At 38.5% G+C, this 27759-nt stretch overlaps 1 protein-coding gene across 1 annotated transcript in view; it reads left to right on the forward strand.

The window, feature by feature from the left end:
- MEIKIN (meiotic kinetochore factor) overlaps window positions 1-27759 on the forward strand; it is a gene marked incomplete at both ends in the record, with an annotated part of 122241 nt that overhangs the window by 22549 nt on the left and 71933 nt on the right. The window contains 3 exons of the mRNA XM_082623298.1: window positions 4170-4209; window positions 11772-11836; window positions 21803-21873. Coding sequence (XP_082479424.1) covers window positions 4170-4209; window positions 11772-11836; window positions 21803-21873 — 176 coding nt within the window. The remainder of the gene's footprint in view (window positions 1-4169; window positions 4210-11771; window positions 11837-21802; window positions 21874-27759) is intronic.

A 27759-nucleotide genomic window follows, 5' to 3' on the forward strand; every position in this document is an offset into this window, starting at 1 on the left:
TATGATTTCAATTTTCTTAACTTTACCAAGGCTTGAATTGTGACCCAAGATATGATCTATCCTGGAGAATGTTCCATGAACACTTGAGAAAAATGTGTATTCTGTTGTTTTTGGATGGAATGTCCTATAAATATCAATTAAGTCCATCTTGTTTAATGTATCATTTAAAGCTTGTGTTTCCTTATTTATTTTCCTTTTGGATGATCTGTCCATTGGTGAAAGTGAGGTGTTAAAGTGCCCTACTATGATTGAGTTACTGTCAATTTCCCTTTTTATGGCTGTTAGTATTTACCTTATGTTTTGAGGTGCTCCTATGTTGGGTGCATAAATATATACAATTGTTATATCTTCTTCGTGGATCGATCCCTTGATCATAATGTAGAGACCTTCTTTGTCTCTTCTAATAGTCTTTATTTTAAAGTCTATTTTGTCTGATATGAGAGATACTCCAGCTTTCTTTTGATTTCCATTTGCATGGAATATCTTTTTCCTTCCCCTCACTTTCAGTCTGTATGTGTCCCTATGTGTCCCTAGGTCTGAAGTGGGTCTCTTGTAGACAGCATATATATGGGTCTTGTTTTTGTATCCATTCAGCCAGTCTGTGTCTTTTGGTGGGAGCATTTAATTCATTTGCATTTAAGGTAATTATCAATATGTATGTTCCTATTCCCATTTCTTAATTGTTTTGGGTTTGTTATTTTAGGTCTTTTCCTTCTCTTGTGTTTCTTGCCTAGAGAAGTTCCTTTAGCATTTGTTGTAAAGCTGGTTTGGTGGTGCTGAACTCTCTCAGTTTTTGCTTGTCTGTAAAGGTTTTAATTTCTCCATCAAATCTGAATGAGATCCTTGCTGGGTAGAGTAATCTTGGTTGTAGGTTTTTCTCCTTCATCACTTTAAATATGTCCTGCCAGTCCCTTCTGGCTTGCAGAGTTTCTGCTGAAAGATCAGCTGTTAACCTGATGGGGATTCCCTTGTGTGATATTTGTTGTTTTTCCCTTGCTGCTTTTAATATGTTTTCTTTGTATTTAATTTTGATAGTTTGATTAATATGTGTCTTGGCGTGTTTCTCCTTAGAGTTATCCTGTGTGGGACCCTCTGTGCTTCCTGGACTTGATTAACTATTTCCATTCCTATATTAGGGAAGTTTTCAAGTATAATCTCTTCAGATATTTTCTCAGTCCCTTCCTTTTCCTCTTCTTCTTCTGGGACCCCTATAATTCGAAAAAGAGGAGAAGGGGAAAAAATAATAAATCTTGCTCTCAAAGTCCACCTCCTCAATTTGGTATGATTCGTTGTCTATTCAGGTATTCCACCAATGCAGGGTACATCAAGTTGATTGTGGAGATTTAATCCGCTGCTCCTGATGCTTCCGGGAGAAATTTCCCTTTCTCTTCTTTGTTCGCACAGCTCCTGGGGTTCAGCTTTGGATTTGGCCCCGCCTCTGCGTGTAGGTCACCGGAGGGCATCTGTTCTTCGCTCAGACAGGACGGGGTTAAAGGAGCAGCAGATTCGGGGGCTCTGGCTCACTCAGGCTAGGCGGAGGGAGGGGTACAGATGCGGGGCGAGCCTGCGGCGGCAGAGGCGGGCGTCACGTTGCAGCAGCCTGAGGCGCGCCGTGCCTTCTCCCGGGGAAATTGTCCCTGGATCACGGGACCCTGGTAGTGGCGGGCTGCACAGGCTCCTGGGAGGGGAGGTGTGGAGCGTGACCTGTGCTCACACACAGGCTTCTTGGTGGCGGCAGCAGTAGCCTTAGCGTCTCATGCCCGTCTCTGGGGTCGTCGCTGATAGCCGCGGCTCACGCCCGTCCCTGTAGCTCCTTTAAGCAGTGCTCTTAATCCCCTCTCCTCACGCACCAGGAAACAAAGAGGGAAGAAAAAGTCTCTTGCCTCTTCGGCAGGTCCAGGCTTTTTCCCGGACTCCCTCCCGGCTAGCTGTGGTGCACTAACTCCTTCAGGCTGTGTTCACGCCAGTCCTCTCCCTGCGCTCTGACCCCGAAGGCCTGAAGCCCGATCCTCAGCTCCCAGCCCCGTCCCTCCCGGCGGGGCAGACAAGCCTCTAGGGCTGGTGAGTGCCCGTCGGCACCGATCCTCTGTGCGGAAATCTCTCTGCTTTGCCCTCTGCACCCCTGTTGCTTATCTGCTGTTCTGATTGGGTGATTTCTATTATTCTATCTTCCAGATCACTTATTTGTTCTACTGTGTCATTTAGTTTGCTATCACTGCTTCTAGATTGGTTTTTATCTTGGTAATTGAATTGTCCATTTTTGATTGGTTCATTTTTATAATTTCTAGTTCCTTGTTACAGTGATCTGCATTTCTATCAATTATCTTTCTTAATTATGTTAGCCTTTTTATTACCACCTTTTTTTTTTTTCGGTACGCGGGCCTCTCACTGTTGTGGCCTCTCCCGTTGTGGAGCACAGGCTCCGGACACTCAGGCTCAGCGGCCATGGCTCACGGGCCCAGCCGCTCCGCGGCATGTGGGATCTTGCCGGACCGGGGCACGAACCCGTGTCCTCTGCATCGGCAGGCGGACTCTCAACCACTGCGCCACCAGGGAAGCCCTATTACCACCTTTTTGAGTTCAATGTCTAGTAGACTGGTGAGCTCTGTTTCACTGTTTTTTTCTTACAGAGGATCTTGGGTCTTTTAATTCGGAGTAGTTCCTCTGACTTTTCATTTTACTTAACTTTGTCTTTATTAATTTAAGAGAAACAGTTATCTACTATGGTCTTGAAAGGGTGTTTTTATGTGGGAGCATCCTGGTGCAGGCTGTGTGTGTCCAATGTTTTGGTGCAAAGGCTGGTTTTGGTATAGACACAGCCGTGTCCTTCCTCAGGTTTTGCTGGCTGTTATCCCCTTGATAGTGGGTGTGGTTCATGCTAGAGTATCTAGAGCCTATGCAGAATGTGAGGCAGGGCTTCCTCTCTGCTCAGTGGCTGTCACCACTTTGTCAGAGGCAGGTCTGCTCCCCAGTTGTTGGATTAGAAGCTCTGAGGGTTGGGTCTCTGTTGCCCTTGAGCCTGTCCCCTGCCCCAAAGCAAGTGAGGCTTCTTCAGTCACAGAGGACCTGTGTGCCACCTGTGTAGGCATCTGTGATTCTGCTCAGAAGCTGCTTAAGTTCGCGTCCCTTTCTCTGTTGTATTTGTCCCAGATATAGTGCAAGGCTGTGGTGTGACATAGGCTGGGCCTGGTGGTCAGGGCATTGTGGATATAGGAACTGAGGTGGCTGTGCTTCCTCCTGAGATCTGGGCTGCCTCTGTGGCAGACCTCTCCCAAGACCTGCCTGCTCCAGATCTACCACTAAGGTGTGGTGTGGAATAGGTGGAGCCAGGGCACTCTCACTGGGAGCTGAACCACCACCTATTCCTGAGTGTGCTGACAATGGCCTCTACGGCTCCACCCAGATCACACTACACGCCCTCTTGGTGGTCTCTGCCTAGCTAGATGGAGCCCTCTCCCAGGGCCTATGTGCTCAAAGTTCAGGGCTTAACCACTGCACACTCTTTTGATGCCACCCTATGTGCATGCTGACAGTACCCACCACAGCTCAACCCGGATCACACCCCAGGCACCCTGGTCTGTCTCTGGGTAGCTAGATCAAGTCTTTGCTCAGAACCTACGCCAGGCTATAGTGTGGAGTGAGTGGGGCTGGGGTACTTGCCCCTTTGAGTTGGGAAGTGCCATGAGGTTCTCTTTGCCCTGATTGTTAGCAAGCCAGAATGTGTATACTGCTTAAGGTAGAGTCTAGGCTTTTCCAGCCCTTCTGTCTGTCTCAGCAGATTTCCCAGCAGGCCAGGGCACTTGTCTCCTGTGCACAGGACCCAAGGACTGTGATGTCCAGGTTGGGCTTGTTTTGCTTGCTCCCCAGGGCGAGGGTCCACCCATGTGGACCTTTTCTTCCTTACAGATCTCTCCCAGGGGCACAAGTCCTGACCCAGTGCCTTTTTCTTCCATCTCACCTGGTTATGTGGAGATCTGTCTCACAGCTTTGGTTGTATAGGAGTTTTTCTGCCAGTTTCCAGTTAGTTTTCCATGAGAATTTTTCTACATGTATATGTATTTTTGATGTGTTTGCTGTGGGAGGTGAGTTCCACATTCTCCTATCCTGCCATCTTGGTTACCCTCCCCTGAATTATATTTCTAATAGATTGTTTTTTTTTCCTTTCTTAGGTACCTCTTCAGAAGACTATCAGAAATGCCATAGAAAAGTGTAAGAACTAACAGTTTAAAAGTTGTTGTGCTTTTTTTTTTTTTTTTTTTTTTGCAGTACGCGGGCCTCTCACCGTTGTGGCCTCTCCCGTTGCGGAGCACAGGCTCCGGACGCGCAGGCTCAGCGGCCATGGCTCACGGGCCCAGCCGCTCCGCGGCATGTGGGATCTTCCCAGACCGGGGCACGAACCCGCGTCCCCTGCATCGGCAGGCGGACTCTCAACCACTGCGCCACCAGGGAAGCCCTAAAAGTTGTTGTGCTTTTAAAACTTTGTGTACTAATAGTTATGTAGCAAGTATGATTGGTAACCCACAAATTCAGATGTTTGTTTATTCAATATTTGTTGAGGACTCACTGTATACCAGAACTGTTCTGATTGCTGGAGGTATATTTGCTAACTATCCATCTGTCTGTCTGTCTATCTATCTAATTGCTGTAGTGAACAAAATTGATTAAAAACAAAATCTCTGCCTTCTTTGAGTCCACATTCTAGTTGGAGGAGATAGACAATAAATAAATAAGCAAGTAAATTTATACCATGCTATATGGTAATGAATGCTATGGAGAAAAATAAAACAAAATAGGTGACTAGGGAGTATTGGGATAGAGATTTGCTCTTCTAAGTAGTGTGGTCCGAGACTCACCATTGAAAAGGCAGCATTTGAGCAGAGTCCTAAAGAAGGAGACAGAGCAAGCTGTGTAACTCATTGGAGAAAAGAGCATTCCAGGTAGAGGGAATAGCTGGAGCCATGCCCTGAGGCAAGAAGGCCTGGGCTCCTGGTGTGAAGTGAGGGAGGAGGAGTGAGGTAAGAGAGAAAGTGAGAGAAGAAGCAAGAGGCCAGATCATATAAGGCATTTAAGTCAAATATAAGTGAATTGGAAGGCCTTTGAAGGGTTTAGAAGGATGATATGATACGACTTATGTTTTAAAAGAATCATGCTAGCTGCTGTGTTGAGAATAGACTATGATGAGGCAAGGAATTAGGGAAATTATAGTTAGGAGACTACTGCCCTAATCTGGGCAAGAAATATTGGAATATGGACCAGAGTGGCAAGAGGGGAGATAGTGAGAGGTAGGATTTTGGATATATTTTGAAAGCAGAACTAAGAGGATCCACTGAAGGACTGAGTGGTGAAGTATGAAAGTAGTCAAGGCTAACACCATGGTTTTGGCTTGAGCAACTGGAAGGATGGAGTTGCCATTTATTAAGATGGGGAAGACTGAGGAGAAACATATTACCAGGGGCAGGTGAGTTTGGCTTAGGGCATGTAGACTGAAGGGTAAGGTATGTGGGAGAGATGTTCAAGGACGTGGTCACATTCTGGATCATGAATACCTTAAGAGCTGGTATTTTTATTTTTTCCTGAATATGATGAGAGCCTATGAAAGATTTTCAGTAGGACTGTAAAATATAATGATTTTTTTAACACCTAATCTTCAAAGGTTGAAAGAACTTACACAAAATTCATACAAGTTTAAAAACAAAGTCAGGAGACACCATCAAGAAAGTGAGAAGACAGTATACACAATGGGAGAAAATATTTGCAAATCATATATCTAATAAGGGAATTGTATGCAGAGTATGTAAAGAACTCTTACAACTCAACAATAAAAGGACAAATAACCTGATTTAAAAATGGACAAAGCATCTGAACAGGCATTTCTCCATAGAAGATAAACAAATGGCCAATAAGCACGTGAAAAGATACTTAATATCATTATCCATTTGGGAAATGCAAATCAACTTCATTGAGATAGAACTTCACACCCACTGGGATGGTTATAATCAAAGAGACAGATAACAAGTATTGTCTTGGATGTGGAGAAGTTGGAACTCTCATACATGGCTGATGAGAATTTTAAATAGTGAAGGTGCTTTGGAAAATAGCTTGGCAGTTCCTCCAAATGTGACCCAGCAATTCAGTCCTAGTTTTGCATACCTAAGAGAAATGAAAACTATGTGTACACAAAAACTTGTACATGAATGTTCACAGCAAGTTGATTCATAACAGCCAAAAAGTAGAAACAATCCAAATATCCATCTACTGATGAATAGATAAATAAAATATGGTATATCCATAATGGGATGTTATTCAACAGCAAAAAGAAGTGAAATTCTGATATGCACTACAACATGGATGAACCCTGTAAATATTATGCTAACTGAAAGAAGCCAGTCATACAAGACCACATATTTTATGGTTTCATTCATATAAGATAGCAAGAATAGACAAATCTGTAGAGACAGAAAGCAGATTAATGATTGTCTAAGACTGGGAGGTTTGGAAAAAAATGAGCATTGACTGCTAGTGGGTATAGGGTTTCTTTTTGGGGTGATGAAAATGTTCTAAAATTGACTGTGATGGTGGTTGCACAACTCTCTGAATATACTAAAAACCATTGAATTACACACTCTAAATTGGTAAATTGGTAAATTATATGGTATGTGAATTATATCAATAAATCTGTTAAAAAAGAAAAAGTTAGGACCAAGGAAGCCAAGGAGATATAATTTTTAATAGGCGATATAGATATAACCAGATTTTGTTTATACCAGAATTAAATGGTAGACAGTACAATGTGGTCTTCTTTGATGAGGATCTATAGTATTGGTACTTTGTGTTGCTGAGTGTGTGGGGGCAAGGACTGATAAACTGCTGAGCAAAAATTTCTGTGGAATTTTTAATTACCCAACCAAAATTCTTGCCAGTCATCCTACCTCTTCGCAAACATATGCATCATATTTCTGTCTTGTGCAATCACTCTTGCAGCAAAGAAGAAGATGGATTAGGAGTGATTAGATTGAAGGGATGACTATTGTGGCATTCCAAGTGAGGCATGATTAGGACCTGAACTTTAGTGGCAAGGATTGCTTAGAAGGAAAACTTGAGAACAATTCAAGAGTGATAATCAACTGTTGTTAATGATTGGTTGGTTAAGAGAGGAAGATGGAGTCTGTGATGACCCTCAGCCCTCTGACTTAGGAAATAGGATGAATGATGACTCATTCACTATGTGAAGGAACACAAATAGAAAAGCAAGAGTGAGTTGGAGTGACAGGTCTGGAAAACACTGAAATACCTACAGCACTTTGAAGTGGAGATATCTAGCAGGCATTTGTATATCCCAGCCTGGAAAACAAGGGAAAGGTTCTGGGCTGAAAGCAAAGTTGTTCCCTTGGGAAAGTGTTTAGAGTGAGAAAAGAATAGTTTTAGTGTGATAGGCTCCTTATAGTTATGCTTGCATCTAAATGATGAGAAATTTCTGAAGAAAAGAAAATCAGTGACTTTTATTCTTGGGTGAATTATTCTTCCTTGGTGAAGAACAATGAAAATTCTAAGGATAAATTATTAAGAAAATATAGCTTTATTGATTTATTTTTTAAAATAACTGATCTAAACTTCTCACGGGCTTTGATCACCTTTCTCCCCTGTTTAGCAGGGAAATGATGAGATAAAGTTATTAATGCCATCCAGTTACTTCCAGGTAAAAGTCTCTTCTGGGTAAAAGCTGAGTCTTTCAGATTTTCTCCCACTCCATATTCCTGAGGATGATCATACCTCTTGATTTGCCTGGGACAGTCCTAGTACGTGCCTGCTGTTCTCACATAATCTTTTATAGAGCTTCCTTTTACTCTCAGAAAGGTCCCAGTTTGGACAAATCGTCACCCTAAATATAGGTGTATAGACCAGAGGTGGGGGATGGGTGAAGTTGGGTCTTGAGGGTGTCTGGGATCCACAAGTTGTCTCTGAATTTTTACTGATTTGTGCTGCAGGTTTCAAGACTAGTTCATTGATGAACTTACAGCTGTATTTTGGGCCTGAAGTCCTCCATTGCTGATTTTTCCTCACCTTAGCTTTTATTGCCGTCCCAAACCCCTTAAGTCTCATTGAAGTCCTCCATCCAGATTTTGACTTAGTTGCCTTTCTACAACCTTCGTGGTAAACTCACCTAGACACAACAGCCCTATGCCAGGTATTTTGGTTCTAAATTTGACCACCTTCTCTGCATTGCCTTTGGTATGTGGAACCTTGAGAACTAGTTTACAGTATACAGGAATTAAGGGACTCTTAGGAGGGCTGAGGCCTCCTCTCTGCCTGAGTATCCCAAGCTCTTATTTTTATGTTGAGTTTCCACCTTGTGTGGATGTTTTCTCCTAGAGTTCTAAACAGGGAGTTTGGCACATGCCCTCTACTTTGGGCTTTCTCTTCACCTCTTCTAATGTCATCATCACACCTCTTACCCCCACCTCCAGATTTTTGGCTTGAAGGAGAGAAGTCAGTCCCCATTGTCTAACTGCTTGTTTCCTAAGCCTCTGTCCCCTTTCTCTTTCCAATAAACCTTTAGGCTGGAAAGCGTAGAGGAGGGATATATCTTAGGTCACATGAGTTCCTATAGTAAAACTCTGTAGTTCATGTAAAACTCTGTGGTTCTGTCCACAAGACTTAATCTATATATGTTAATAGGACCTTGAGGAATGTATCAGGATGTTAAATGTGCTTTCATGTAGTCTTAGAGTTTGGACAGTGACCTTAATAGATGAGAACAAAATAAAAATGACAATTACCCCATCCCCTATTCTGTGTAGAACCATCTATGTAGAATTTGTAATAAGTGAGATCAAAACCTAATTCTTTCAACATTAGACCATCACCAATCTCTAAGCTATTTAAGAAAAGACAAAGAATGCACCGAGAGGATGAAATGATCAAGAATGTTTATTTCTTTGATAAGAGTTATTGGTGTCATATGCAAGGAGAGGGGGAAACTTCTCCCTCACCTCAACACAAGAGAGAAGCTCCCAGAGATCCATTTGGAAAGTTCAACATATGTTCCCTGGAATTTGGTTTCTGACTCACACCTGGTAAAGCTAAAAGCAAGAAGGTCTGTTAGATGCTTTGGAATGGCTGATAAAGGGGACACTAGAAATACTTTCAGAGTATGGCACAGCAAAGATTTGTGCATATTGCCCAGATGTCAGACATAGATCCCACAGAAGGGATCTTCTTGAAAGGGATCATGCCCAATACGACTTCCTGGAAAGGACAAAATAAACTTGACTGAAAGAGACTGGAAATTCTACCATCAAATTGAAAAGCTGAGGACATCATAAAGAGCAAGTGAGAGAGCCCCAGAGATGGGGAAATCTTATCACCGAACCCTTCAAAATACTTCAGGTTTGGTCTTCCCTGGTGGTGCAGTGGTTAAGAATCCGCCTGCCAATGCAGGGGACACAGGTTCGAGCCCTGGTCCAGGAAGATCCCCCATCCCGCGGAGCAACTAGCCCCGTGCACCACAATTACTGAGCCCGCACTCTAGAGCCTGCAAGCCACAACTACTGAAGCCTGCGCACCTAGAGCCCATGCTCAGCAACAAGAGAAGACACCGCAGTGAGAGGCCCACGCACCGCAAAGAAGAGTAGCCCCCACTCGCTGCAACTAGAGAAAGCCCGCGCACAGCAACAAAGACCCAACGCAGCCAAAAATAAAATAAATAAATTTATTTAAAAAAAACGACTTCAGGTTTGAAAGAGTCAGCATTTGGTTATCTGTCATGCCCAAAGGGCACCAAGGACATATTATAATAGTTTCAGTTAAGATCAGGAAAGACCTTTTCTACAGTTCCTTCCTGCTACTCCAATGCCAAAGGATCCTAAAAAGTAGTTAACAAATGGGGAAGGAAAAAGAGCAAGAAATAGAGGGAAAAAACAGCGATGGTTGCTTTCCTCACTGCAGGTTATGAGTCTAAATTAGACCTAAGTTGGGAAAAGGAAGAGGTTTAAGTTGGATAATAAGAGTTTAGTGTTGTGATATTATGCTGGGCTTTTTATTACCTAAAAATGACTACTTATAGGCCAGAGAATACCACAAAAGCAACAGAATACACCTGAAAGGGGCAAGAAAGTACTATTTTGACAGGATGAATTAATTTTTTTGTATCTGATTTTTTTCCAATATTTTTTATTGAAGTATAGATGATTTACAATGTGTTAATTTCTGCTATGCAGCAAAGTGATTCTGTTATATATATATACATTCTTTTTAAAATATTCTTTTCCATTATGGTTTATCATAGGATATTGAATATAATTCTCTGTGCTATACAGTAGGACCTTGTTGTTTATAAATTCTCTATATAAAAGCTTACATCTTCTAACTCCAACCTCCCACTCCATCCCTCCTCCAATCCTCTCCCCCTTGGCAACCACCACTCTGTTCTCTATGTATGTCATTCTGTTTCTGTTTCATAGGTAGGTTCATTTGTGTCATATTTTAGATTCCATGTATAAGTGATATAATATGGTATTTGTCTTTCTCTTTCTGACTTACTTCACTTAGTATGATAATCTCTAGTTGCATCCATGTTGCTGCAAATAGCATTATTTTGTTCTTTTTTATGACTGAGTAGTATTCCATTGTATATATGTACCACATCTTCTTTACCTGTCCATCTACTGATGGACATTTAGGTTGTTTCCATGTCTTGGCTATTGTGAATAGTGCTACTATGAACATGGGGGTGCATGTGTCTTTCTGAATTATAGTTTTTAACAGGATAAATTTAAAGGGGAAATATGAAGGAATAAAATACTTTTTTGCTTACTGAGTTCAACTTTTCACTAAGGCAGTAATAGGAATTTAAAAATCATCTTCTCACATTTAGTTTTCAACTCCACTCTCTTGCTGGGGACTCAGAAATTCCACTTTGGTGGTCAAAGGCTGAGCTTTGATTATTTTGTATTCCTCTTGTAATAGCTAATCCTCTTTTACACATTTGGATAGGATTGGGGGCAGTCTCATTTGTGAAAGTATAAAATAGAACAGAGTATTAATTTTTTTAAAGTATTATCTCTAATGTTACTTGAGATGCTTACCACAAGAATCCTGGAAAACAAGGGACTTCCCAGGTGGTCCAGTGGGTAAGACTCCACACTCCCAATACAGGGGGCCTGGGTTCGATACCTGGTTGGGGAACTAGATCCCACATGTATGCCACAACTAAGAGTCATGCTGCAACTAAGAGTCGGCATACCTCAACTAAGAAGTCCACATGCTGCAACTAAAAAAAAAAGATCCTGCTTGCCGCAAAGAACACCCTGCGTGCTGCAACTAAAACCCAGCACAGCCAAAATAAATAAATAAATGTTTTCTGTAAAAAGGTAATGAGATATCATTTCTTTAAAAAAAAAAACGAATCCTGGAAAACAAGATTGCTATTCCTTTTCCATAAATGAGATAATCAAGACTCAAGACAGGTAAAGTAACTTTCCCAAGGCCACTGAAGTATAAGTAGCAGAACTGAGCTTTAAATCAAGGTCTGTCTGATTCTAAATACTATGCTTTGTCCTCTACACATATTGTCTCACACTGATGAATGTATAAGTATATTGCCCTTTATTATGAAACTATTTGTTCATATAGATATGTTAGCATTTTTTCTAACTAGTTTTATTTTTTCTATAGGATAATTGATTGCATACAAATGTCTTTAAGTATTATTTGAGGATTCTCAAAAGTTACTGAAAGAGTAAAAGAATCCCATTAATTTGTTCTTATTCTAGCATGATGATGTTAGCAGACCCAAGTATTTCTCCAAAACCAAAGAGTACTGCAAATTCAGAATCAGGTAATTAGTAATGAAACTAATCATTTTCATAATCCCCTATTTATTTATTTATTTTTAACATCTTTATTGGAGTATAATTGCTTTACAGTGTTGTGTTAGTTTCTGCTGTATAACAAACTGAATCAGCTATATGCATACATGTATTGCCACATCCCCTCCCTCTTGCGTCTCCCTCCCACCCTCGTTATCCGACCCCTCTAGGTGGTTGCAAAGCACTGAGCTGATCTCCCGGTGCCATGCAGCTGCTTCCCAGTAGCTATCTATTTTACATTTGCTACTGTATATATGTCAATGCTACTCTCTCACTTCGTCCCTGCTTACCCTTCCCCATCCCCATTCCTCAAGTCCATTCTCTACGTCTGTGTCTTTATTCCTGTCCTACCCCAAGGTTCATCAGAACCATTTTTTTAGATTCCATATGTATGTGTTAGCATGCAGTATTTGTTTTTCTCTTTCTGACTTACTTCACTCTGTATGACAGACTCTAGGTCCATCCACCTCACTACAAATAACTCAATTTCATTTCTTTTTATGGCTGAGTAATATTCCATTGTATATATGTGCCACATCTTCTTTATCCATTCATCCAATGATGGACACTTAGGTTGCTTCCATCTCCTGGCTATTGTAAATACAGCTGCAGTGAACATTGTGGTACATGACTCTATCTGAATTATGGTTTTCTCAGGGTCCATGCCCAGTAGTGAGATTGCTGGGTCATATGGTAGTTCTATTTTTAACTTTTTAAGGAACCTCCATACTGTTCTCCATAGTGGCTGTATCAATTTACATTCCCACCAACAGTGCAAGAGTGTTCCCTTTTCTCCACACCCTCTCCAGCATTTATTGTTTGTAGATTTTTTTGTTGATGGCCATTCTGATTGGTGTGAGGTGATACCTCATTGTAGTTTTGATTTGCATTTCTCTAATGATTAGTGATGTTGAGCATCTTTTCATATGTTTGTTGGCAATCTGTATATCTGCTTTGGAGAAATGTCTATTTAGGTCTTCTGCCCATTTTTGGATTGGGTTGTTTGTTTTTTTGATATTGAGCTTCATGAGCTGTTGTATATTTTGAGATTAATCCTTTGTCATTTGCTTCATTTGCAAATATTTTCTCCCATCTGAGGGCTATCATGTTAATGGTTTCCTTTACTGTGCAAAAGCTTTGAAGTTTCATTAGGTCCCATTTGTTTATTTTTGTTTTTATTTCCATTTCCCTACGAGGTGGGTCAGAAAGAATTTTGTTGTGATTTATGTCATAGAGTGTTCTACCTATGTTTTTCTCTAAGAGTTTTAGAGTGGCCTTACATTTAGGTCTTTAATCCATTTGGATTTTATTTTTGTGTATGGTGTTAGGAAGTGTTCTAATTTTATTCTTTTACATGCAGCTGTCCAGTTTTCCCACCACCACTTATTGAAGAGGCTGTCTTTTCTCCATTGTATACTCATGCCTCCTTTATCAAAGATAAGGTGATTGTATGTGCATAGGTTAATCTCTGGGCTTTCTACCCTGTTCCATTGATCTATATTTCTGTTTTTGTGCCAGTACCATACTGTCTTGATTACTGTAGCTTTGTAGTATAGTCTGAAGTCTGGGAGCCTGATTCCTCCAGCTGTGTTTTTCTTTCTCAATATTGTTTTGGCTATTTGGGGTCTTTTATGTTTCCATACAAATGGTGCAATTTTTTGTTCTAGTTCTGTGAAAAATGCCATTGGTAGTTTGATAAGGATTGCACTGAATCTGTAGATTGCTTTGTGTAGTATAGTCATTTTCACAATGTTGATTCTTCCAATCCAAGAACATGGTATATCTCTCCATCTGCTTATATCCTCTTTAATTTCCTTCATCAGTGTCTTATAGTTTTCTGCATACAGGTCTTTTTTCTCCTTAGGTAGGTTTATTCCTAGGTATTTTATTCTTTTTGTTGCAATGGTAAATGAGAGTGTTTCCATAATTTCTCTTTCAGATTTTTCATCATTAGTGTATAGGAATGCCAGAGATTTCTGTGCATTAATTTTGTATCCTGCTACTCTACCAAATTGATTGATTAGCTCTAGTAGTTTTCTGGTAGCATCTTTAGGATTCTCTATGTATAGTATCATGTTATCTGCAAACAGTGACAGTTTTACTTCTTCTTTTCCAATTTGGATTCCTTTTATTTCTTTTTCTTCTCTGACTGCTGTGGCTAAAACTTCCAAAACTATGTTGAGTAATAGTGGTGAGAGTGGGCAACCTTGTCTTGTTCCTGATCTTAGTGGAAATGGTTTCAGTTTTTCACCATTGAGAATGATGTTGGCTGTGGGATTGTCTTATACGGCTTTTATTATGTTGAGATATGTTCCCTCTATGCGTACTTTCTGGAGAGATTTTATCATAAATTGATGTTGAATTTTGTCAGAAGCTTTTTCTGCATCTATTGAGATGATCATATGGTTTTTATCCTTCTGTTTTTTAATATGGTGTATCACAATGATTGATTTGCGAATATTGAAGAATCTTTGCCTTCCTGGGATAAACCCCACTTGATCATGGTGTATGATCCTTTTAATATGCTGTTGGATTGTTTGCTAGTATTTTTTTGAGGATTTTTGCATCTATGTTCATCAGTGATACTGGCCTGTAGTTTTCTTTCTTTGTGACATCTTTGTCTCTTTTTTTTTGTTTTTTTTTGTTTTTTGTTTTTTTTTGCATTACACGGGCCTCTCACTGTTGTGGCCTCTCCCATTGCAGAGCACAGGCTCTGTACGCGCAGGCTCAGTGGCCATGGCTCATGGGCCCAGCCACTCCGCGGCATGTGGGATCCTCCTGCACCAGGGCACAAACCCGTGTCCCCTGTGTCAGCAGGTGGACTCTCAACCACTGCACCACCAGGGAAGCCCCTTTGTCTGGTTTTGGTATCAGGGTGATGGTAGCCTCGTAGAATGAGTTTGGGAGTGTTCCTCCCTCTGCTGTATTTTGGCAGAGTTTCAGAAGGATAGGTGTTAAGTCTTCTCTAAATGTTTGATAGAATTTGCCCGTGAAGCCATCTGGTTCTAGGCTTTTGTTTGTTGGAAGATTTTTAATCACAGTTTCAATTTCAGTGATTGTGATTGGTCTGTTCATATTTTCTATTTCTTCCTGGTTCAGTCTCAGAAGGCTGTGCTTTTCTAAGAATTTGTCCATTCCTTCCAGGTTTCCATTTTATTGGCATATAGTTGCTTGTAGTAATCTCTCATGATCCTTTGTATTTCTGCAATGTCAGTTGTTACTTCTCCTTTTTCATTTCTAATTTTGTTTATTTGAGTCTTCTCCCTTTTTTTTTGGTGAGTCTGGCTAATGGTTTATCAATTTTGTTTATCTTCTTATAGAACTAGGTTTTAGTTTTATTGATCTTTGCTGTTGTTTCCTTCATTTCTTTTTCTTTTATTTCTGATCTGCTCTTTATGATTTCTTTCCTTCTGCTAACTTTGGGGTTTTTTTCTCTAACTGCTTTAGGTGTAAGGTTAGGTTGTTTCAGATTTTTCTTGTTTCTTGAGGTAGGATTGTATTGCTATAAACTTCCCCCTTAGAACTGCTTTTGCTGCATCCCATAGGTTTTGGGTCATCGTGTTTTCATTGTCATTTGTTTCTAGGTATTTTTGATATCCTCTTTGATTTCTTCAGTGATCTCTTAGTTATTTAGTAGTGTAGTGTTTAGCCTCCATGTGTTTGTATTTTTTACAGGTTTTTTCCTGTAATAGATATGTAGTCTCATAGCGTTGTGGTCGGAAAAGATACTTGATATGATTTCAATTTTCTTAAATTTACCAAGGCTTGAATTGTCACCCAAGATATGATCTATCCTGGAGAATGTTCCATGAGCACTTGAGAAGAAAGTGTATTCTGTTGTGTTTGGATGGAATGTCCTATAAATATCAATTATGTCCATCTTGTTTAATGTATCATTTAAAGCTGGTGTTTCCTTATTTATTTTCCTTTTGCATGATCTGTCCATTGGTGAAAGTGGGGTGTTAAAGTCCCCTACTATGATTGTGTTACTGTCGATTTCCCCTTTTATGGCTGTTAGCATTTGCCTTATGTATTGAGGTGCTCCTATGTTGGGTGCATAAATACTTACAATTGTTATATCTTCTTCTTGGATTAATCCCTTAATCATTATGTAGTGTCCTCCTTTGTCTCTTGTAATAGTCTTTATTTTAATGTCTATTCTGTCTGATATGAGAATTGCTACTTCAGCTTTCTTGTAATTTCCATTTGCATGGAACATCTTTTTCCATTCCCTCACTTTCAGTCTGTACGTGTCCCTAGGTCTGAAGTGAGTCTCTTGTAGACAGCATATATACTTGTCTTGTTTTTGTATCCATTCAGCCAGTCTATGTCTTTTGGCTGGAGCATTTAATCCATTTGCATTTAAGGTAATTATCGAAGTGTGTGTTCCTATTACCATTTTGTTAATTGCTTTGGGTTTGTTTTTGTAGGTCTTTTCTTTCTCTTGTGTTTCCCGCCTAGAGAAGTTCCTTCAGCATTTATTGTAAAGCTGGTTTGGTGGTGCTGAATTCTCTTAACTTTTGCTTATCTGTAAAGGTTTTAATTTCTCCATCAAATCTGAATGAGATCCTTGCTGGGTAGAGTAATCTTGGCTGTATGTTTTTCCCTTTCATCACTTTAAATATGTCCTGCCACTCCCTTATGGCTTGCAGAGTTTCTGCTGAAAAATCGGCTGTTAACCTTATGGGGATTCCCTTGTATGTTATTTGTTCCTTTTCCCTTGCTGCTTTTCATATTTTTACTTTCTACTCAATTTTTGATAGTTTGATTAATATGTGTCTTGGCATGTTTCTCCTTGGATTTATCCTGTATGGGACTCTCTGCGCTTCCTGGAATTGATTAACTATTTCCTTTCTCATGTTAGGGAAGTTTTCGACTATAATCTCTTCAAATATTTTCTCAGGTCCCTTTTTTTCTCTTCTTCTTTGGGGCCCCTATAATTCGAATGTTGGTGTGTTTAATGTTTTCCTAGAGGTCTCTGAGACTGACCTCAATTCTTTTCATTCTTTTTTCTTAATTCTGCTCCCTGGCAGTTATTTCCACCATATTATCTTCCAGCTCACTTATCTGTTCTTCTGCCTCAGTTATTCTGTTTTTGATTCCTTCTAGAGTATTTTTAATTTCACTAATTGTGTTCTTCAACACTGTTTGCTCTTTAGTTCTTCTAGAGCCTTGTTAGTGTTTCTTGTATTTTCTCCATTCTGTGTCCAAGATTTTGGATCATCTTTACTATCATTACTCTGAATTCTTTTTCAGGTAGTTTGCCTATTTTGCCTTCATTTATTTGGTCTTGTAGGTTTTTACCTTGCTCTTTGTCTGTAACATATTTTTTTTGTTGCTTCATTTTTTTGTTTTCATTTGTGGTGCTGTATTCCTGTCTTACTGGTTGTTTGGCCTGAGACATCCAGCACTGGAGTATGCAGGCAGTTGGATAGAGCTGGGTCTTGGTGCTGAGATGAGGATCTCTGGGATGCCTCACTCTGATTGATATTCCCTGGGATCTGAGGTTTCTCTGTTAGTCCGGTGGTTTCAACTTGGAACTCCCACCACAGGAGCTCGGGCCTGACCTCCAGCTTTGGAACCAAGATCCCACAAGTTTCGTGGCATGGTAAAAAAATAAGAAGAAGAAGAAAAATAGAAAAAAAGGAGCAGTACAATATCAAAGAATAAAAAAACAAAATAAAATTAGAAAGATGAAAAATATATTAGGAAAAATAAAACTATAATTGAAACATGTGCAACAAGGTAAAATAAAGCCACAACAGAAAAAAGAAAAAAAAAAAAGGTGGGGTGGCGTGGGGGAACAAGCCAGAAGGAGAGATCACCAGTTGCTGGGGGTTCCTCTATCCCCTTAGGTGTCTGTGGTCCCCCACCGGTGCCTGCTAGGTGCCCTAGTTGTGAGGAGATGCGAATTTTGTTTCCTCCTAGTACACCCTCTTGACCCTGACTCCCTCTATTCATTTTTGTCACAGTACCACAGTATATGTTAAGAAAACTGGTAGCCCAGGAAACTGAGTGCTTTTTAGTGTGGTTGTGTTTAAGAAATGAAGATATGTGAGGTTAAGTCTTAACTATCCCCACAGCACCCATCATTAATTCATTTAATAAACATTTACTGAGTATGTATTCTGTACTAGGTATTACTATATATACCGATAAGGAGTGATATATTTTCCCTGACCTTGCAAATTTCAGTCATAGGAGAGGAAGATAATCAGTAAACAGATGCATTGGAGTTATGTGTGATGATTGAAAAATAAAAGAATCAACAAAGTGCCTTGCATTTTTGGCTCTCTATTATTTAGTTTACTATTAGAATAAACATAGCAAGACCTTTACAACCTTATTAACATCTATTGTATTTCAGATTTCTATTTTCTTTATTTCCTGCAAGAAGTTTTATAGCATCTGTTTGGGGATAAATTTAAAGAATTGCTTGCTTTGCTCCTGATGGATATAAATGTTTGTATGAACTAAAAAAAAAAGAGTTTTTTGGTGTTGTCTTCACTTTAAGTGGTTGTCTTAATGAGCATTTAGAAAATGCCAGGTATTATGTTAGGAAGTGTGGGTATAAAAATGCTTAAGATGGTTTCTGTTCTAAGGGAAATGAATCTAGTGATAAAAACTAAACTTGTAAAAGCACACATCCTTGGAAAGAGTAGCACCTACTACCTTGGAGGGTGAGCCTTAGAAGGAAGATTTGCTTTATAGATCACAATTAAGGAACTTGTGAACAAGGGAAGAAAGATATGAAAGGGAAAGTTGGTAAGGGTATCAAAAACAATCATGATTTTACCTAGTTCTTGCCAGATTTTGGCTGTGGAAAATATTATTTATAAAGCCTGGTAGTAAGGCAGAATATTGATTCTGTAATTATGTATGCTTGTGTATTCTTACTTTTATGTGGTTGATTGACTTAAAATTTTAAATTAAATAAATTACATCTTGCTCTAGAGTTATTTTTTACACATTCCTTAATTCAGCAAATCCAAGTTTGTTCCAGTTGTTTGTCAGGCTCTTTACTAAGTGTTAGGAAACCAAGAAATGGCTATATTCCTGGCCTCAAGGGTTCATAGTCTAGTAATAGAAACAAACAAACAAGAAATTACTCTTCAGACATCTCCTGCTCATTCTTCTTTGCAATCTTATCTACTGCTATTAGCTATTAAATGTGGGAGTTCTTAAAGGCTGATTCCTAGATTTTAATCTCTGTTCAGTCTACCCACTGATATGTATAAGTGTCCTATAAAAGGCAGGGCTTCCAAATTTTCCATTCTAGACTCTCCTCTGAGGTAAGACCCTTATATGTAGCTGCCTTCTGGACATTTCCTCTTGGATGTTTCAGAGACACCTTATGTCATCATTCCTTAATTCCACTCATTCAACTAATATTTATTAAGCATCTACAGTATAACACAAACTGTTTTAGTTGCTGGGGAACATGACAAATTTCTTGCCCTAACAGAGTTTATGTTATAGTGGAGAAAGAAAGAAAATAAACAGATAAACAAATACATATATCACAACATCAAAAATAAGAGTAATGAGAGAAAATAAAGAAGGGTAAAAACAGAGTGTGTGACTAGGGATGCTGTTTTAGACAGGCTAATCAGGATAGGCCTCTCTGAGGAGGTGACATTCGCACAGAGCTTGAATGAAGTGAGAGAGTGGGCCATGTGAAAATCTGGTGGCAGAGCATGCCAGGCATAAGGGAATCGCAAGTGAAAAGGCCATGAGATGGGGATGTGTTTAGCATGTTGGAAGAAGAGAAAAGAGGTTAGTGTGACTGGAGCAAGATGAGGAAATAAAAATGAATGGTTGAAGTTGTAGTCGGTGAGCAAGTGGTATAATGTAGTCTCATATGCCATCGCAAAGAGTGGGGATTTTTTTTCTAAATGTGTTGATAAGTGCATCTTAGAGCAGAGGAATGACATGATCAGGTACATATTTTAGAATTATCACTCTGGCTACTATGTGGATAATAGACGAAGGGGTAAGAGTGGAAGCAAGGAAATCTTGTCAGATAAACTACTGTAATGGTCAGATAATGGTGTTTGAGACTAAAGTGATTGCAGTGGTCTGACTTGGAATATATTTTAAAGGCGGATGGGCCAGGATTTTCTGATTAGGCTGGTTGTTGAGTAAGAGAAAAGTCAAGAATGACTCTTAAGTTATTGGTTTGAGCAACTAGATGAACGGTGGTATCATTTCTTGAGATAGGAACATTGTAGGGCAGAGCAAGTTAGGAGAATAATTAAGAGTCTTTGGTTTCTGCATATTAAATTTGATCTGTCAGCTCATGTACATACTGTTACATGAAAGAATGCAAACACAAACAGGTATATACTCATTTATTTTATATATATATTTGAAGTTCAAGAACAGGCAAGACTTATTCTGGCTGACAGAAGTCAGAATAGAGGTAATCTTTAAAAAGGGGGTGCTGACTGGGAAAAAACATAGGAAATTTCTGGGGTGTTCGAAATATTTTATGTCTTGATCTGGGTGATAATTATATGGATGAATACATGTAAGTATAAGTTTTGTTCCCATTACTGTACATATGGAGTACCTTAAGAAAATATTAAAACATTAAGAGGCTTTTTAACCTTCAGCTGGAGATGTCGTGAAAGCAGTTTGTGACACAAGAGTCCGGCGTTCAGGGCAGAGACTGGGGCTGCAGATAAATATTTAGAGTCAGGTATAGATGTTTTTAAGCCGTTAGAGTAGGTGAGTTACTTAGGAAGAGAAAAGAAATAGAAAAGAGACATGTAAAAAGAATGTAAATGGAACACTTCAACATTTAGAAACAGCTGTAACAAAATTTTCCAAGAGATCAAATAAAACAAGGGTTGATGACTGAGAATTGTTACAAAAAAGACCTAACCTAGTCTTCCTCCTCCAGTGTCCTCCATCTCAACAAATGTAGCTTAATAAACCAAAACATGGGATCATCCTCAACACCTTCCTGTTTGTCATTTCTGTCTCTAATCTATTACCAAATCTTAGTACTAATTTTATCTTTTACAGAACTCTCAAACCTACAGCTTCTCTCTACATTGGGAGATGGAGATGAGAGGAAAGATTAGCCTCAAAGTTTACCAGATTTAGCAAATAAAGATACACAATGCCCAGTGAAATTAGAATTCAGAAGAGCAGCAAATAATTTATTAATATAATTATGTCATAAACATTGCCTAGGCTGTACTATTACACAGAAAATACTTAAACTAAAAAGAATTTGTAATTCATCTGAAATTCACATTTAAGTGGGCATCCTATGTTTAATCTCTGCAATGAGGCTGGAAATATGTAAGCGATACGGTGATTATAAAAATAGGATTTTGTATGCCAATTTAAGGAGCTTAAGTTTTAACTTGAGGGAAGTGGAAAGCCTTTAAAGAGTGTTAAGCAGATGATATTAGATTTGTATTTTAGGTATACATTGTGGATAGTGGACTGCAGAGGGAGGTGATTTGAAAGGCTATTGGGATCTATGTAGCAGGAAAGGGTTTGGGGTACAGATAAAGTTTTTGGTAAGATGAAAGAGGCCTGAGTATGTTTTAAATGCTGGTAGGAAAGTTGGAGTAGAAAGGGAGAGACTGAAAATACAGGATAGTAGAAATGGAAGGATAATTAATGAAGAATTCTAATCACATGCAACTTTCTCTACTAATTGAAAGGTAAATCTTTTATATACAATTTATTTACTCCTGTGAAACCTGGAGCTCTTGAGATAAAGGTATTTTTAAGAATTCTTTCTCCTTTCTGTAGCAAGTCAGGTTGTTCAACATATATTAAGTTTTTCTTCTAAAACTATTACAAAATCATAGTCATTAAAATCCATTTTTTCCTCAAATTTGAGTTCTCTTTTCTGTACTTAGAGTTAATGACAGGTTAAATAATTAAAATACTAAAGTATATTTTTATTATAGATAATGCATCTTGTGGAGTTTTACTTGCTGAGAAAAATTACCCTTCAACCCCTCAAAAAACAAAGAAAAAAGCAAGTATTGAAGCAGAATAACCTTATAAACCATAAATTTCATTAATATGGGACATACTATTTTCTTTTAAACAACACTTTTATAGGAATTATTTTTCAGCTATTTAAGCCAATAATGGAAAACATTTTTGGAGCTTAGCAATTAGATTGCAGTATTGTTGCATAAATATATACTCTATATAAAGTTAATGAAAGAGGATTAAAACTTAAAAATTTTCCAATTTCCTTAAATTGGATGTCTATTAATAATGAATTTAAAGTGAAAATAACACATTTGATTTGTAGCCAGAAGAGTGTTCTATGCTAAGGAACTGTAAATCGGTACATTAGGCCTGGAGTCTAGAGGTCTTTGGGGAGGAATTCAGACTTGATTATGTATATAACAGGAGCTACTATCTGAGTGACTACTCAGTGTAAAGTATTATTCTAAGCACTTTTCATTAACTATATGTTTTTTATAGCATTCCTATCAGGTAAGTTTTTCATTTGTTTTATTTTTTAGCTATTTTATAGCTGAGAAAAATGAGGTTTAGATATTAACCAATATGCTTGAGGAGCTTGTGACAAGTCTTTCTCAATCTAAAACCTGTACTTTTTCCACTGTACCATATGGTCACTATGTACTTTGGGGAGCAAATTGAAAGAGGGCAAGAGTGTCAGCAGGAAGATTCATTAATAGAAAGTTGCAAAGGTTTTTGGTGGGAGATTGTGGTGGCTTTAACTAGGATGTTTTGTAGGAGAGATGGAAAAATATGCGTGGATTGAAGATAATTTTGCCTATAGAGTTTATGGATTGGACATAGAGGATGAAAGAGTGAGAGGTGTCAATAAAGGCTTCTAGGTTTGTGTCTTAAGCAGCTTTGATGGATAATGGTGCTATATAATGTGATAGGAAAGGCAGGAGATCTGAAGGCACATAAAGATGAAAATGTTGGAAGGGCCACTGGCTGTAAGTTTCCAGGTCAGGAAAACAGAACAGGAGTATACAATATTATAGATATTTTAAAATTCATGGTAGTGGGTGAAATCACCTGGGAAAGAGTATCTAGAGAATAAGGAAGAAAAGGGGGTCCAGGGTCAATTCTTGAAAAACTCTACAGTCACGTGGAAAAGGAAAAGTGGGCAGAGAGAATGGGGAAAATAAACAGCATATGGTATCATAGAAGGTAAAGGAGGAGAGCTTTTTCTCCTAAAAGGGAGAGTGGCCAATTATGCTGAGTGCTGCTTGGAGATCCAGTGTTATAAAGAATTTTGAAAAATTGGAGGACTTCCAGTTTCTGGTCCAACATGAAAGGAACTTAGAAGTCACTACTCTGTCCTAACAACAAGTAGAAACCTGAACAAACTGAAAAATAAGCAACTCTTTATAGATCTGTCAAAGAAGTAAGTAAGGTCACATGGTAAACTGCTACACCAAAATATGGAAAGACAGACAGGTGGATGCATAGAATAATGACTTACCAGAGCAGAAACACATGAACAGAAACCTCCCTGTGAACCACTGCTGGGGTGGGAAACCCAAAAGTGTGATTGATGAATTGCTGAAGGCTCAGTGTGGACAACTCTGAAAGTTAAAAACTCAAGAGGGACCCAGTCATCAGAGGAACCTCCACACTTTTGTGAGTTTTACCTCCAGAAACCCTACTAGATCCTCACAGTGAATATCAGAGAAGAATACCCTCATGCTTCTGGTAGTGGAAAGGGAAAAGGAACCATTTTGAAATACATCAGAATATTCTGTTCTTCTTAACAAAGCCCGCCCTCAACAGAAAGTGTTTTACAATAGCCTAACTTGTTGGGGTTTTATCAGAGCCTAACCTACCTGGGGAGGGGAAGTACCTGATTCCAGCCAGCTCTCCCCTTCTAAGTGGAGGAAGAAAATTATTCAATTCCAGCTCCCTCTAGCCTTCCACATGGGCAAATGGAAGTACCCGATTACAAGATGGTCCTTTCTAGCCATCCTGTCTCAACTCAAGGGGGAAAAAACTGAGAAGAACCAGTGATGTTTGCAGTCCAGGGGCACAGGCTCAATAAAAGACTGAGACCTAATCATAGAACTGTAGAATGCTTCCCCATCCCTACAATTTATCAGTGCATTACTAAAGACGTATTCACCACAGTTGCTATTACCCAGTACATCATGTCCACATTTTAGCAAAAAATACAAGCCATACTGAAGGGCAAAAATTACTGTTTAAAGAGGCTGAATAAGCATCAGAGCCAGAGTCAGATGTGGCAGTAGTGTTAGAATGATCAGACCAGAAATGTAAAATAACTATGATTAATGTGCTAAGGCAGTTATAGGAAAAAGTAGACAACATGCAATATAAGGAGAGAGATGGAAATTCTAAGAAATAATCAAAGGAGTGCTAGAGATCAAAAACACTATAGCGGGAATGAAGAATGCCTTTGATGGACTCAGTAGTAGAATAGACACAGCTGAGGAAAGAATATCTGAGTTTGAGGACATGACAATAGAAACTTCTCAAACTGAAAAGCAAAGAGAAAAAAGGACAAAAAAAAAAGAACTGTGGGACATCTACAAAAGGTGTGACATATACATAATTAGAATTCCAGATGGAAAGAAACAGAGAAAGGAACAGAAGCAACATTTGAAACAATAATGACTAAAAATTTTCCCAAATTAAAATGTCAGACATTAAACCACAGATCCAGGAAATTGAGAGAATACAAAGCAGGATAAATGCCCCCAAAACTACATATAGAAATATCAGATTTGAACATCAGAAAATCAAGCAAAGAAAATATCTTGAAAGAAGCCAGAAGGAAAAACACCTTACCTATAGAAGAGCAAAGATAAGATTTACAGACCTCTCCTCAGAAACCATTCAAGCAAGAAGAGAGTGAAGTGAAATATTTAAAGTATTGAGAGAAGACAACCACCAACTAGAATTCAGTACCCTGTGAAATTATCCTTCAAAAGTGGAGGAGAAATACATACTTTCTCAGACAAACAAAAATTGAGGGAATTTGTTGCCAGTAGGCTTGCCTTGTAAGAACTATTTAAAGTTCTTCAGGGAGAAGGAAAATAACATGTCAGCATAGGTTTATCTATCTTAACAAATGTACCACTGTGGTGTAGTGTGTCAATAGTAGGGGAGGTTGTGCATGATTGGGGACAAAGGGGTATATGGGAACTCTGTACATTCAGCTGAGTTTTGCTGTGAACCTCAAACTGCTGTAAAATATGAAGTTTGTTAATTTTTTAAAAGTCAGTTGCATTTAGGATCAAGAAGGAAATTGATGACTTTGGCAAGAATAATTTTGGTGGACTAGTAAGGAAACTAGATTGGAATAGGTTAAAGAGTTATAGAAAATGAGAAAGTATAAAATATAAAAGAAGCAAATTGGGACATAAACGTGTGTATGGAGGGGAAAGTAAATGCATAAAACTTTTTAATGCAATTGAAGTTAATTTGTTTTCAGCTTAAAGTAGACTATGATAAGATGTATTATGAATGCCTTAGGTAATCAAAAAGCAAAAATCTGTGAGAGATACACAATGATAAAGAGAAAAGAATCAAAGCATACCACTAGAAAAAAAAACATCAATTCACAAAGAAAGACAGCAATAGAGGAAGAAAGGAACAAAGGAACTATAAAATAATCAGAAAGCAATTAACAAAATGGTAATAGTCCTTACTATCAATAAGTCTGCACCTCTCAGTAATCATTCTAAATGTAAATGTTTTAAATTCTTCATTTAAAAGATATAGAGCAGCTAAATGAAAAAAAAGCTATATGCTGTCTACTAGAGACCCACTTAAGCTTTAAGGACACTAAGGCTGAAAGTGAAGGGATGGACAAAGTTATTCCATACAAATAGAAACCCAGATAGAACAAGGGTAGCTATACTTATATGAGACAAAATAGATTTTTAAGTCAAAAGCTGTAATAAGAGACAAAGAATGCCATTATATAAATAAAGGGATCAGTTCATCAAGAGGATATAACAATTATAAGTATATAGTCACTGAATTTTGAAGCACTGAAGTATGTTAAACAATTATTAACAGATCTAAAAGCAGAAATAGGCAGCAGTGCAATAAGAGTAAGGGACTTCAATACCTGACTTTCAAAAATGGATAAATTATCCAGACTGAAAATCAGTGAGGAAATAATGGACTTGAACTACACTTCAGGCTAAATGCACCTAACAGACATATACAGAACATTCCACCCAACAACGGTAGAATCCACATTCTTCTCAAGTGCACAGGAAACATGCTCCAGAATAGATCATATGTTAGGTCACAAAACAAGTCTTTAACAAATTTAATAAGATTGAAATTATATCAAGTATATTTTCTGACTGCAATGGTATAAAACTAAAAATCAACAATAAGAGCAAAGCTGGAAAACTCAGATATTTGGAAATTAGACAACATACTTATGAAAAACCGATGAGTCAAAGAATAACTCAAAAGAGCTATTAAAAATATCTTGAGACAGGGCTTCCCTGGTGGCTCAGTGGTAGAGAGTCCACCTGCCGATGCAGGGGACATGGGTTCATGCCCCGGTCTGGGACGATCCCACATACCATGGAGCGGCTGGGCCCGTGAGCCATGGCCGCTGATCCTGTGCGTCTGGAGCCTGTGCTCCGCAACGGGAGAGGCCACAACAGTGAGAGGCCAGTGTACCACAAAAAAAAAAAAAAAAAAAAAAAATCTTGAGACAAATGAAAATGGAAACACAACATACCAAAACTTATGGGATACATCAAAAGCAGCCTTACAAGAGAAGTTTATAGTGATAAACACCTACATTAAGAAAAAATTAAGACCTCAAGTAACAGCCTAATCTTATACTTCAGGGAACTAGAAAAAGAAGAACAAACTAAGTCCAAAGTTAGCAGAAGGAAGAAAATTAAAATATTAGAGCAGAAATAAATGAAATAGAAACTAGAGAGACAATAAAAATGATTAACTAAACTAAGAGTTGGTTTCATTAAAAAATAAACAATTGAGAAACTTCTATCTAGACTAAGAAAAAAAGAGAGATGACTCAAATTAATAAATTATAAATGAAAGAGGAGACATTACAACTGATACCACAGAAATGCCGAGGGTCATAAAAGACTTCTATGAATAATTATATATCAACAAATTTGATAACTTAGAAGATATGGATAAATTCCTAGAAATGTACAACTTACCAAGACCGAATCACAAAGTAATAGGGAATCTGAACAGACCAATAATGGCCAAGGAGATTAAATCAGTAATTTAAAATTTCCCAGCAAATTAAAGGAACCAACTAGCTTCACTGGTGCGTTCTACCAAACGTTTAAAGAAGAATTAATATGAGTCTTTCTCAAACTCTTCCAAAAAGTTGAAGAGGAACACTTCCAAACTCATTTCTGAGGCCAGCATTACCATGGTTGCTAAATTCAGATCAGGGCATTGAAAGAAAATTACAGGCCAATATCCCCACTGAACATAGATGTAAACTCCTCACCAAAATGCCATCAAACCAAATATAAGGACACATTAAAAGGACCATATACCATTATCAAGTGAGATTTATCCCTGGGACTCAAGGATGGTTCAACATAGGGAAATAAATTCATGTGATACACCACATTAACAGAATGAAGGGTAAAAACCATATGATCATTTCAATAGATGTTGAAAAAGCATTTGACAAAATTCAACATCCTTTCATGATGAAAACTCTCATTAAATTAGGTATAGAAGGAATGTACCTCATCATAATAAAGGCCATATATGACAAGCGCATAACTGACATCATAGTCAGTGGTGAAAAGTTCAAAGCCCTTCCTCTAAGATCAAGAATAAGAAAAGGATGCCCACTCTTGCCACTTCTATTCAACATAGTATTGGAAGTCCTAGCCAGAGCAATTAG

The sequence above is a fragment of the Mesoplodon mirus genome (assembly GCF_964341445.2).
Source record: "Mesoplodon mirus genome assembly, chromosome: 5".
Classification (NCBI taxonomy): Eukaryota; Metazoa; Chordata; class Mammalia; order Artiodactyla; family Ziphiidae; genus Mesoplodon; species Mesoplodon mirus.